The sequence below is a fragment of the Arvicola amphibius genome, chromosome 5, assembly GCF_903992535.2.
Source record: "Arvicola amphibius chromosome 5, mArvAmp1.2, whole genome shotgun sequence".
In the NCBI taxonomy this organism is placed as follows: Eukaryota; Metazoa; Chordata; class Mammalia; order Rodentia; family Cricetidae; genus Arvicola; species Arvicola amphibius.
In genome coordinates, this window is record NC_052051.1 from 62,040,201 (window position 1) to 62,052,630 (window position 12,430).

The following is a 12,430-nucleotide window of genomic DNA, read 5'->3' on the forward strand; positions in this document are numbered from 1 at the left end:
ACTTTATTTCTTTGTATAATCATTTGTATTACATAAGTAGCTGACAAGATTACCCTGTACAGGGTGACCTGTAACAAGCACAAATGACTTAGATGTTTTTATCAGCTGGAAAGGAAAGACTGACAAAATAAGTTGCCTTTGTTAGTGAACATGGTTTTGTTGGCAGTGCTAACTGCTAAGCGACCAATATAAAACTTCGTCGTTTCCCCCAAATTACTCAATTTCTTTTTTAATGATCAAGAAAAGTCACTGGTGAATAAAAGAGAAAAGAATGAGAAATTGGTACAGAAGAATTTGGATTTTGAAAACTCTGTATACCTCTCCCCCCAAATTGCAAAAAAACCATATTACTCTCTCAGGCTCAACCAAAGAAAAGTGAAGTGTGATGGGATTCAAGGGAGGGCAGTGACAGAATCTGAGTACTGAAGAGAGGACAAGGTCTTCTTACAGCCTTGTCTACCAACTACAGAAGCCACCACTGGGAGGGAGGTGGGATCCATATGGCGAGAGGAAGGGATGGGGTAGCAGAGAGGAGTGTGGAGCCAGAGTGTGGAAGAACAATTCTGAGGTGAGACCTCCTGCCCCCACTGAAGGGCCCAGCGACAAGTCTCTTCTTCACAGTAGCAAAATTCCTCTGGAACCTTTCCTCAGGCTGCCTCACCCCCGCCCCAGCCCAAGTCACCGTGTTTCTTCCCCCCCCCCCCCGGCACCCAGCGAGCCTATGTAGACACAGATCCACACAGACCCTTGCTTGATGCTAATGTCCAAATGAGATGCTCCAGGGCGCCCACCAGAAAGGAGCTTAAAGAAAGCTCTGTCCATTACATTAGAGGGTAGGGACAGTGGGCGGACTTTCCAGAGGATTAGCAGTCAATGATTACTTCAAGCTTCCTCTGTGAGCATTGCTCAAAGTGGTTCACACCAAACTGAAGAAGGCGATGCTGCCGCCTGGGTTTTTATCAGCGATAAAATTGAGGTACGACATCACTCAGCTGGATTCCTCAAGTTCTATCCTGCAGTCATCCACCACCCTCCAGTGAAATAGAAATTTACCTGAGCAAGACGACATCTTCCACTCTTTATGGGGACAACCTTTACCATTGGAAAAGACATTAAAACAACAAACAGGGTAACCTAAAAACAGACTAAATGCTCCTAAGGTAATGAGCCACCAACCAGCAGACAGAAGGCTACAGAGAAACCTTGTGCTCTGAATGGCACTACATGCTTTTATACAAATAAAGGTGTCTGACGGGAATCTCAGGCGGCGTATGTTATAAAAATCAATATATATTACAAACACCCATATTCACTAATATTTTACTATCTCCAGTGCTAACTTTAACAATTCAGTTTCTCTAACGCAATGACCTAATGTCAATCTTTTCATAACTGAAGCTATTCTGAAGAATCTGTGTTCCAGCTGAGCTCCCTTCCGCAGAATTTCCAGGAGGGAGGAAGTGAGAGTTTGAAAAGGCTTTATCTGAAATAAAATATATAGAAATGACTGGGATTCTTACAGGTCAAAATTTACTAAAAGGGGAGCAAAAACACATTGAAGAATAAACATGGAGTTACCTCCAGATACCAAAAGAATAAGTAATATCAAGGGAATGCAATTTTCAGTCTTTACCACACTTTTGAATGCCTGGCAGAGTATAACAGTAGTTGACAAAGACCTTAATTTAGGCTCTGATGAAATGAGAGGCAAGTGTGAAAGACACAGTAAATATGGGCTGTCTGGGGAAAGTGGAAATGGTCACCAAAGGGACTATTTTTTTTCTTTTTAGCTCATCTATCCTAAAACCTCAAAATCATTCAATCTTATAACACAAAAGTCCCAACTTTCCCCTAAGCTCAGGCATGTACCATGCCCCAAGATACCATCCTGTAGCTACAATTAGAATTGTCCATGGTTCAAACCTCAAAGAAGGGCACAGGGTGTAGAATTCACAAAACTTCCCTGCCTGCATCCCCTCTATTCTCTGGAGGGCGGTGGAATGAGAAACAGTTTGGGTTAAGCTGCTTCTGGCCCTCCATTCGTTCTGCTCTTTTAAGCCAAATTACATTCCTGGCAGATTGGACGGTCTCAGCAGATTGCCTGAAGGAAAAGAATAAAGGGGGACCGGCCCCCACTTTCTGACTCCATCCTGCTATTGAAGGGATGGATAATGGCTTAGAAGGAGGCAGGCGAGGGCAGCCCCACTGCTGAGGTGTGTCAGACTCCGTGGGAGGAAAGAAAAGGTAGGGCAGGGAAGCGGTAGAAAGACCATTTACGTTTCCTAATTTTCTAAATTGGCCTCTATCAGTGCTTAATGAATTGATTGACACCGGCCTTGTCATGGGGTTGGTATGCCACCATGTCCACAAGCCACTTACGGTGGCTCCTCCAGTAGGTGACAGCTGCACTTGTTTGCTTTCAGTATGTTATGATTTGGGTTGGGGAGAACAAAGAGAACAATTTAAATGAAGTTCATTTTTAAATTCTAATGTCTATTTCTAATTAAAGTTCCCAATGTAAACAAGTAGGTTATGAGGTTCCTACAGAGAAGCCCTACACTGACGGTAAGAGGATGACGGGAAACTTTGTCTTTATTGTCCACAGAACCGAGTAAAAAGGACAATCAAAGCAGGGTTGCCAAGGAACTGTATCCCATAAGCCCCACAGAAGTTTCCACCTTTCTATCATAATTGCATCCAAATGAGAGTGTGAAGCCATCACAATTAGCAAGACATTTAAAACCTTGCGATTTGAATCGGGATTGTCTAGGCTTCAGAATGTGGGTGCTAGCTCTGCCACGCACTGTGTAGCACACATATTAGAAGGTACGCTTTGACAACTGTGTTCTAAAACACCAGATGGGAAGGGTTCTCGGCAAGGATGATTTGGAGACTGAAAACCTTTGGAGCAGAGATTCTTACGCTACGGTGAGATTTTTCTCAGGGAAGTCTTCAATGACCTATGGTGTATGTATACCCAATGCCCGATCAGATTCATTTTTGAAAACTCCCCTTAGTACTGACATGGATTTCTGTAACTTATTAGAGCAAAGCAACGAGGTCCGGTGGGTGGGTACTGTGGGATGTAGGTTCCAAGTTGGGAGCCTCCCTTAAGTGGCCTTCCATTCTCACGCTGAGACTGGCACAGAGAGGCTACGACACAATGCAGCTGAACCCTCTGACCAGACCAGTAGGAACGCGAATGAAAAATGTTTTATTTTGGTATTAGATTAAATATTATAAATATAAGTTCTGAGTGTGCGGGAAATTCCAAATGAGTGCCAGGAGGCTTCTGGAATCTAGTCCATTGCAAGGCATATGGAGGTTTGTATCAAGAATAGTCATCAGCAATTTTCCATCTCCCCTGGGATGAGAATAAGAGGAAATTACTACCATGGAATGAAAACACTAATTTGCAATCATGTAGGCAGTCACTGTGTCCACACATGCCAGATGCTTCTAAATAGAAGTCATCCCGTCCTATGATGGAAAGCCAGGGGTAAGTCAATCAGTGATTCAGTATATCTTGGGTGAAACACAGGCTTTCTGGAACTTCTTTTGAAACCATTTCCCTTGCAATCACTCCTGTAGTGACTCTGGTCGAGACTTCAGCAAGTATGCTACTTTAGTAGAGAAAAGCCCAGACTTACCCTTCGAAGGGTGTTGTGTCTATAGCCTAGCCCTACTCCTTTACCCCCAAGGGTAGCGTTTTCATGGTCCTCCAGATGCTAGCTTGAACAGCTCCAGTGGAGGGATGCTAAAATCCTCCAACACAGAGTTTATTTCTCCTTGAAGTTGCTTTTGCTGCTAGACCTCTGGTTTGCCTTTCATGTTTTCCCTATATTGCCTAAGGTGTATCCCAGATTCTGTATCCATCCTCCCTGTTATTACTAGCTATAACCACTCTCTCTAAATACCCCACATCCATGTTTTTCCTCTTTTACATTAATGTGTGTGTCAGCCTTGGTTCTGAGCTTCATTGTTTATCCTCTAAAGATCACACAGGCTGTAATAGATTTATCCACCTGACCTGCATCATTTATCCTCTGAGGTCACACAGTCTCTAACTGACCTTCATCATTTATCTAAGGCCACACAGTCTCTCATCTGACCTTTGTCATTTATCCTCTGAGGTCACACAGTCTCTGATAGATTCACCCACCTAAACTATTTGATGCTTTTCTTTCAATCCTGACCAGATACAAAGAAGGAAGGATTTATTTAATTGGGTCACAGTTTCAGAGGGTTCATCCATAGATGTCGGTTGGCCCCATAGACTTGGGCAAAAGATTGTCGTAACACACATGTGACAAAACTGTACTTCAGTTCCTAATGGACAGGAAGCAGAAAGAAGGGGAAGATGGGGAGAGGCCAGAAGAAGAAAAAAGCCCTCAACGACATGACAAGTCAGAACGCTCATGAGCTGGTTGTCTCTGCAGATGCTATCATGGACTTGTTCAGAAGTGTGCCTCATACATTAGGTGTCTCTCACTCCAATCAGGATGGCAACCACAGTTAACTATCACCATAACCATTTTCATTTATTCATTCAACAAGCCCTTAATGATCACCATGTGGATGCCAGGCTCAAGCAGGAGGTCTCTGGGGTTCACATCTGTGGACATGCTCCTTCTTGGAGCTTGCATCCTTAGAGTATATGCAAATGACAGAAAAACAGATGTGCAAACCAAACAATATATTGAGCTTTGTGTAAAGCTAAAAATAACACATGGTGAGGAAGCAGAAGAACAAATCTGAGAGCAAATAACAAGGATGGACAAGGTTGTGCCATTGCAGATAGGAAGATGGGTAGGTAGAAGATAGATAGATAGATAGATAGATAGATAGATAGATAGATAGATAGACAGACAGACAGACAGACAGAGTTATAATCTCAGCAGGACAGATTGAAAAGCTGTCAGTAGAAAATAGGAACCCTTAAGTGCTTCCTGAGACTGACAGGTCCCTCTGCTGGCAAGCTGAAGAGTACATTTCCCAGGAATTAGGTGTTTCATTTTCAGAGTTTGTCTATGCTTATTTCATTGTGCTTGTACCGTCATCTACCTGTCCCTTACTCAAAATATGTTTATTGTGTTTCTATGCACGTGCTGGAGTACAGATCACATCTTGCTTGGGAAACGGCATGAATATACATAACATCGAGTGGAGACGAGGATATGGACGGAACAATGAGCAAGCACGGCCACTGTTTTACGTACAACAGACTTTATTCAGTTCCTTTTGCGTATGTCCTGGTGAGTATGACAGATTGCCACATGGATAAGGGTCATTTTGAGTCATGTGATACTGCAGTTAACCAACTCAGAATCATAAACCTTTTCACGGCATTACAGCCCCCCCTGGACTGACTATTCATTGTGAGGTGAACAAGATCATAACTGGCCTGGACCTTTCCAATGCTGTAGTCGAGAAGATGCTTAAGTACAATAAATGTGAGCTTTTAGGTACTGGGTTTCAGGTTATAGACACTATTTCTTGAGACTTTGAAAAGGACAAGTTAACATCTTTTTTTCTTGGCACCCTGACAAATATGATCCTACGTCTAGGAGGTGAAAGGAAATGCTCTTAACTGACTGTGTCGGCAGTGAGGGTTTGCCTAGATTTCAGTTTGATGCCTCTCATCAGATCTTGCTCCAGTCCCCTCACATGAACGTTAATGTCTCATGCTTCATCAGCCTGAGGTGTCTGTTCAACAGGACAATAGCTCAGGGCCAAGCATATTCCATTCACAATCAGACTTGGATTTAGAATGACATCTCATTCAGAAACCAGTGTCAGTCAATGACTCTAAAGGAATAATTTAATATCATAGCTTCTGGTTATGTTGCTGTATTCATCTGGTATATATTATTACATGAAGAAATGACATGGAGATTAGTTTTTTAGAACTTAGGGGCCAACTGTATAGAGTATATCTGTCTTAGGGTTTCCATTGCTGTGAAGAGACACCATGACCACAGCAACTCTTACAAGGAAAACATTTAATTTAGGAGGCTCACTTACAGTTTCAGAGGTTCAGTCCATTATCATCATGATGGGGAGCATGGTGGCATGCAGGCAGACATGGTGCCAGAGTAGGAGCTGAGAGTCTTACATTTTGCAGGCAACAGGAAGTTGACTGAGACCCTGGGTAGTAAACTGAGCATAGGAAACCTCAAAGCCCACCCCCACAGTGACACACTTCCTCCAACAAGGCCATACCCACTCCAACAAAGCCTCCTAACAGTGCCACTCACTATGAGATTATGAGAGCCAATGACATCCAAACTACCACAGTAACATAGGAGTTTGTGGCAGAGAAAAGTCTATAATCATACACATAAGACATATCATTCTGCGATGCTATGGTTAGGGTTTTAAATGATGAAATGAGAGATCATGTTTGCTTCACATACACGTGCTCCTGACCAGAGTAGAGAAGGTTCAGACAAACTAAAATCTTGCTCACTTCACAATGCTATTCAGTCCAATGGGACTGTAATGCCATGGAAAAGTGTATGGTCCTGAGTTGGTAATTGCTACAGCACATGACTCAAATGCCCCTTATCTATATGACAATCTGCCATACTCAGTGACACATACGTAAAAGGAACTGAACAATGTTTCAGGTGATGTTGAAAGCTGGAAAATTCATATCCACATTGTTAGATAAAATCTCATCTCCCAGGGATTTACCAAGGGCGTGAGAAGCACAAGTTAAGAGCAAAACTCTTGTACCACAGTTGACAAACTTTCTCATTCCAAGGATTATACCCTATATGGTAGTTTCTCATCAAAAGACTATCAAATCCTGATCTAAAGTTTCTTTCTAGAAGGTTCGAAAGCCAATGAAAACTTTTAATCTCAATAGTAGGCCTTTCAAATACCAGAAGGTGCTTGAAACTGTTCCAAACTGCCATCAGCTATAATACTGTTCAAGTCTAATATTCACACTTACATGTTTGGTTCTATCAATAAGTCAACACTATTTGTTTAGGTCAGCCTATTTGAATACTCTGTGACTGTCATTTACTTAAAATGTTTTATAATTATTTTATAATTATTTATAAGTATAAATATTTATAATATTTATAATATTTATCTTTAATAAACTCAATTGTTTTGTAATGTAGCAAAATGTCGATCTTCTACCAAATCCATTGAGAAAGGAAAAGCAGTGTAAGCCTTTAGAAACCTCCTGAGTAGCAGTGGAGACAAATGACTTTGAGCAACAGGGGCTAAAACCTTAAGGGAAGGATTGTTTCAGAGTGTTTGTGTCATTAAACTCATGCTCAACTAGACCAAAACCCCTTCATGTTATAAGTGGCACATCTAAATACATTTAGTTGATGGATGAATAAAGGGAATATTGTTTTAATGTAAGATACAAGAGGCATGATACCTTTTGGTTTACTTTTATTAGAGAAAATGTACACAAATAAAACTTATTAGTTTTAAAGTTATAATAAAAGGGGGCTATAGAGAGGGCTCAGTGGTTAAGAGCAGTTGTTGCTTTTGCAGAGAACCTGGACTCAGTTCCCAGAACCCACATGGTGATTAACGATAGCTATAACTCCATTCCTGTAAGACCCAATGCCTTCTTGATTCACACAGGCATTGCATGTATATGGTGCACAGGCATACAGGCAGAGAGAACATCCATACACACAAAATAGAAATAAACAAATCTTTTAACGCTTACACTAAGAATCATTTTATTTAATAAGTCATCTTTCTAGACTTCAGGTTCTGGAGATTATTTTTATACATATGCCTTTCTGAGGAACTAATATCAAAGACAAAATTTTTAATATAGAAATCAAGGTGGGATTTTTCTCCCTTTTCTCAATTCTAGTTCTTTGTAGCCAGTCTATTCATCAGTCTCTTTAGATGCTCTTATTTAAAAATGCACCAACGTTAACAAAGTGAAATTCTGTCATTTGAAGAAAGAAGTATGTGGCAGGGGGGCAATGGAAAAATCAAGTGGTTGCTGTATGTTTTTCTATATAGGCATATTCAATCTAAAGAATAAGAAATGACTGAATCCATATATCAATATATTGTATATTAATGAAGGAATAAACCTAGACAAAAATCCTCAGTGCCTACTAACCTCATGATCCACTCAATACTAATTTTGAAGAAATCGTGTATGTATGACATACAGTATGAAGAATTACTCATTTACCTACTGTAAATCTAGACCAAACCAACACTGCGCAGGAAACACAGAGGACAGATGAATGTGAGAGATAAAACATGTTAAAGTGATTGGCAAAACTGGCAAAATATCAAAGTGGGAAACTGTAAGACAAGTGAGTGGGTTTCCTTAACAAATAAACTGCCAAGGTAAAACTCAAAATGAAAATAGGAAGCAGCATTGTTTGTCATAGCCAGAACCTGGAAACAACCTAAATGCTCCTCAACCAAAGAATGGATAAGGAAAATGTGGTACATTTACACAATGGAGTACAACACAGCAGAAAAAATAATAACTACATCTTGAATTTTGCAGGCAAATGGATGGAGCTAGAAAACATCATTTTGAGTGAGGTAACCCAGACACAGAAAGAAATTATCACATGTACTCACTCATAAGTGGTTTTTAAACAGAAAGCAAAGAAAACCAGCCTACAAATCACAGTCCCAGAGAACCTAGATAACAATAAGGACCCTAAGAGAGATATACATGGGAAGTAGAAAAAGACAAGATCTCCTGAGTAAATTGGGAGCATGGGGACCTTGGAGGAGGATTAAAGGGGGAAGGGGAGAGCCAGGGAGGGGAGCAGAGAAAAAAATGTAGATTTCAATAAAAATAATAATAATAAATAAAGATACTGAAAAATTTGCTAATCAATTTCAAGACAAGATAACGGTGCTACAGTTGTATTTTGGGAAAATCCCTTTACCTTTTATTGGTAGTACTAATGGTTTTGCAAGATAAATTACAAAAGGACTGAGACATCTTTTTCCTAACTATCTAGCTAGTAGAGGGACTGCCTATATCAAACGAAAGTAACCATGGATTTTAGCTGGGTGTCGGTTACCAGACATTCTAACTTTTAGGTGTTTTGGGAAATTTTTTCAACAAAATGTTCAGAAAGATTTCAGAGGAGGACTGTTGGAGAGTAGAAAGTGGACTAGCTGGAAATGCAGGATGGATGATGTAGGCAACAAGGGAGAAATAAGACATACCTCATATACCCATACAAAAATGTCAAGATGAAGCTGCACTCCGATATAATTAACATGCATGAAAAGCTACGGAGAACTTGAAGGCTAGAGGGAAATGACAGAAAGGACTTACCCTGCTGGATGTCTTTCATTTCTAAATGTAAACTAGATATCAAGATTCCCACAGTTTGAGATCGTTTTCCATCCAATAACTTGATGATCTATAATTTTAAGTAAAAAGAGAAAAATACAAGCTCAAATGATCATGCAATCCTTCAGAAAAAAAAAACAAGACTTAAATATATTGATGCACTAAGGAAAAATATTGACAGTATCACAGGCACTCGACTTAATGCTTAAATTCAAAGTAGCATATCTACATTACAACTCAAAAGTAAAGGAAAATACCATGCAGAATTCATCTGGTCTAACACAAACACCAAACATCTTTAGATTATTTTATTCTGATTTTTTCTTTTATGTTTTAAAATAATTTGCTTCACCATATAGACCAGATTGGTCTAGGACTTATAACCTTTTGCCTCAGCCTCCTGAGAGGAGAGGTTAAAAGGAATGTGCCACCACTCCTGGCTACTTTGACCTCTTCAAACACAAGGGGCCTAGAGAACAAGACATGGATTCTGGCTGCTGATAGGTAAAAGCAAGCTAGCCAAGCTAACCCACCACGACTTCATTAATCAGGCAGCCTCAGGGGTGGGAAGGATGTTATCACAGAAAGTCTTCCTTGGTTAGAGAGTGCTACCTGTCACTGAGCTCACAGGTTGTGTTTCTTCTGAAGTTGGTTTTGCTCCCCAAACAGGGAAGGAGACAAGTTAGAGGATTTTTAGGCTTTGCCCCTACATATGTACTAAATTCTCTTTATGCTTCTAACGAGACCCTCATCCACATCTCTAAGTTTTTACTTATCCACTCTTTCATTGTGGAATGAATCAGATCCCCCTTCAAGAATAGACAAAAATGGAAAGAATACAATGAATACACAATTATATGACTCAGATCCTCTTTGTTGAACATTATTTTCTCTCAGTTTTGGAAGCTTCATTCTACTTGATTTTGGATTATGACCATAGAAATCCCACAGAGGAAACACACTATATTAAAAACCCTCAAGTATATACAACAGTATGACTCATACTGCTAACTACATGTCTATCGTTCAACATCCTATCTCTGAAACCTTTTCATCTTGAATGATGGAAAATTTATCTGAATGACAACCTCCCAATACTTCCATCCTCCATATAAAATCACATTCTTCTCCATTGAGGGTGTATTAATTACTTAACTAAATATGGTGGTTTGAATAGGAATGCCCCCATAGATTCAAATATTTGAATTCTTGATAGAGAGTATTGCTACTTGAGAGAGATTAGGAGGTGTGACCTTGTTGGAGGAAGTTGGGGTTTCAAATGCTCAAGCCAGAGTCTTGCTCACTTCCTGCTGCCTTCCTATCCAGATGTAGAACTCTCAACTATCTCTTCAGCACCATGTCTACCTGAGAGCTGCTATTCTTCCTGCCATGATGCTAATAGACTGGCCCTTTGAAACTGTAAGCCAGTCCCAATTTAATGCTTTCCTTTATTAAGAGTTGCTGTGTAGCTGGGTGGAATCCCAGCACTCGGGAGGCAGAGGCAGGTGGATCTCTGTGAGTTCGAGGGCAGCCTGGTCTACAAGAGCTAGCTCCAGGACAGGCTCTAAAGCTGCAGAGAAACCCTGTCTCGAAAAACCAAAAAAAAAAAAAAAAAAAAAAAAAAAGAATTGCTGTGGTCACAGTGTCTCTTCATAACAACAGAACAATGATAAAGATATTAACTAATTAGTTTGCTAATTAACTGATTAATTTTTCTTGCCTAGAGCTAGATAGATCCTCTACTACTATATTAACTGAGGTTGTGACACTGAGCACCAATGACTTATTCTTGATTTCAGTGACAAAGGTTTCAGTTGCTCGCCATTGGTTAGGATGTATCTTCTTTAAAACTTTAAAAACATAATTTTTATTATGCTCAAGCAATCTCTTTTTGTTATCAATTCAGTAAGCAGTTTTTTTTTAAAAATCACAAAGTGTCAACTTAACACTTTTAAATTCAGTTTAGACAGAAGAGCCTCAGTTCAGAAAATGCCTCCATCAGATTGACCTGTAGTCAAGAATACAGGAAATTTTTTTCATTATTGATTGATGAGGAAGGGCCTAGCCCAGTGCTAACCTTGAACAGGTGGTCCTAAGTTGTACAAGAAAGCAACCTTAACAAGCCACGAGGAAAAAGCTAGTAAGCAGCATTCCTCTGTGTTCCCTGCTACAGTTCCTCCCTCCGGGTTTGTACCTTGATTTCCTGCCCTGAGTCTCTTTGGTGATACACAGGTAGCTTTTGGTCATGGTGTTTTATCACAGCAATAAAACCCTAACACTGATGTCAAATGTTGTCGTGTTCTTTCTATGTTTTTTTTGAGAGGAACATGTGATCTTTATTCTTTGCTTTGTTAATGTATCTGAATCACACACAAATCTGCAGGCATATACACAAACACATATGGAGGGAGGGAGGAAGAGAGAAGAAAGGAGAGAGAGACAGAGAGAGAGACAGAGACAGAGACAGAAAGAGCATCATAGTAGTAAGGCCCATGTTACTATAACATATGATCTGTCTAATGCCATCTTGAATTTGGCTTGCTAGTATTTTGTTGGTGGTATTCATCTATATTAACTAGGGTCAATGCTGCTTTTCATTTCTTGCAGTGTCTTTGGCATCAGAGAAATCCTCACTTCATAAAAATAAATATATCTTCAAGAGTTCCAGTTTCAGATTTTTGAAGAGTTTGAGAAACAGTGTCCTGTACTTTTTCAAGTATTTGGCAGACTTCTCCACTGTTTTCCCTTCTGAGAGATGCTAGAGTTCTGGATCAATTCTCAATGATAGCTGTTTAGATTTTCTCTTTCCTAATGATACTGCCTAGGTAGGTTACAAGTTTGTAGGAATTGGTCCATATCATCCAGGTTACTCAAATTTTTGGCATATCAAACATATGTATAATTATTCACATTGGTTTCCTATATTTGTTCTTTCTGTGGTATCAGTTATAAAGTCTGTGCTTTTGTTTGTGATTTTACATATTTGGATCTGCTTTCTTTTTTCTCTTTTCATTTAAAGATGTGTCAGCTTTGTTTATCATGAAAAAAGCAGTTTCAAGTATTTTTGGCATGTTTCCAATACTTCTGTTATATACTCACGTACAA

At 39.8% G+C, this 12,430-nt stretch overlaps 1 protein-coding gene across 3 annotated transcripts in view; it reads right to left on the reverse strand.

The window, feature by feature from the left end:
• Fmn1 (formin 1) overlaps positions 1-12,430 on the reverse strand; it is a 330,990-nt gene that overhangs the window by 129,804 nt on the left and 188,756 nt on the right. For all 3 annotated transcript variants that reach the window (XM_038330188.1, XM_038330186.1, XM_038330189.1), the window contains one exon: positions 9,308-9,395. In XM_038330188.1, coding sequence (XP_038186116.1) covers positions 9,308-9,395 — 88 coding nt within the window. The remainder of the gene's footprint in view (positions 1-9,307; positions 9,396-12,430) is intronic.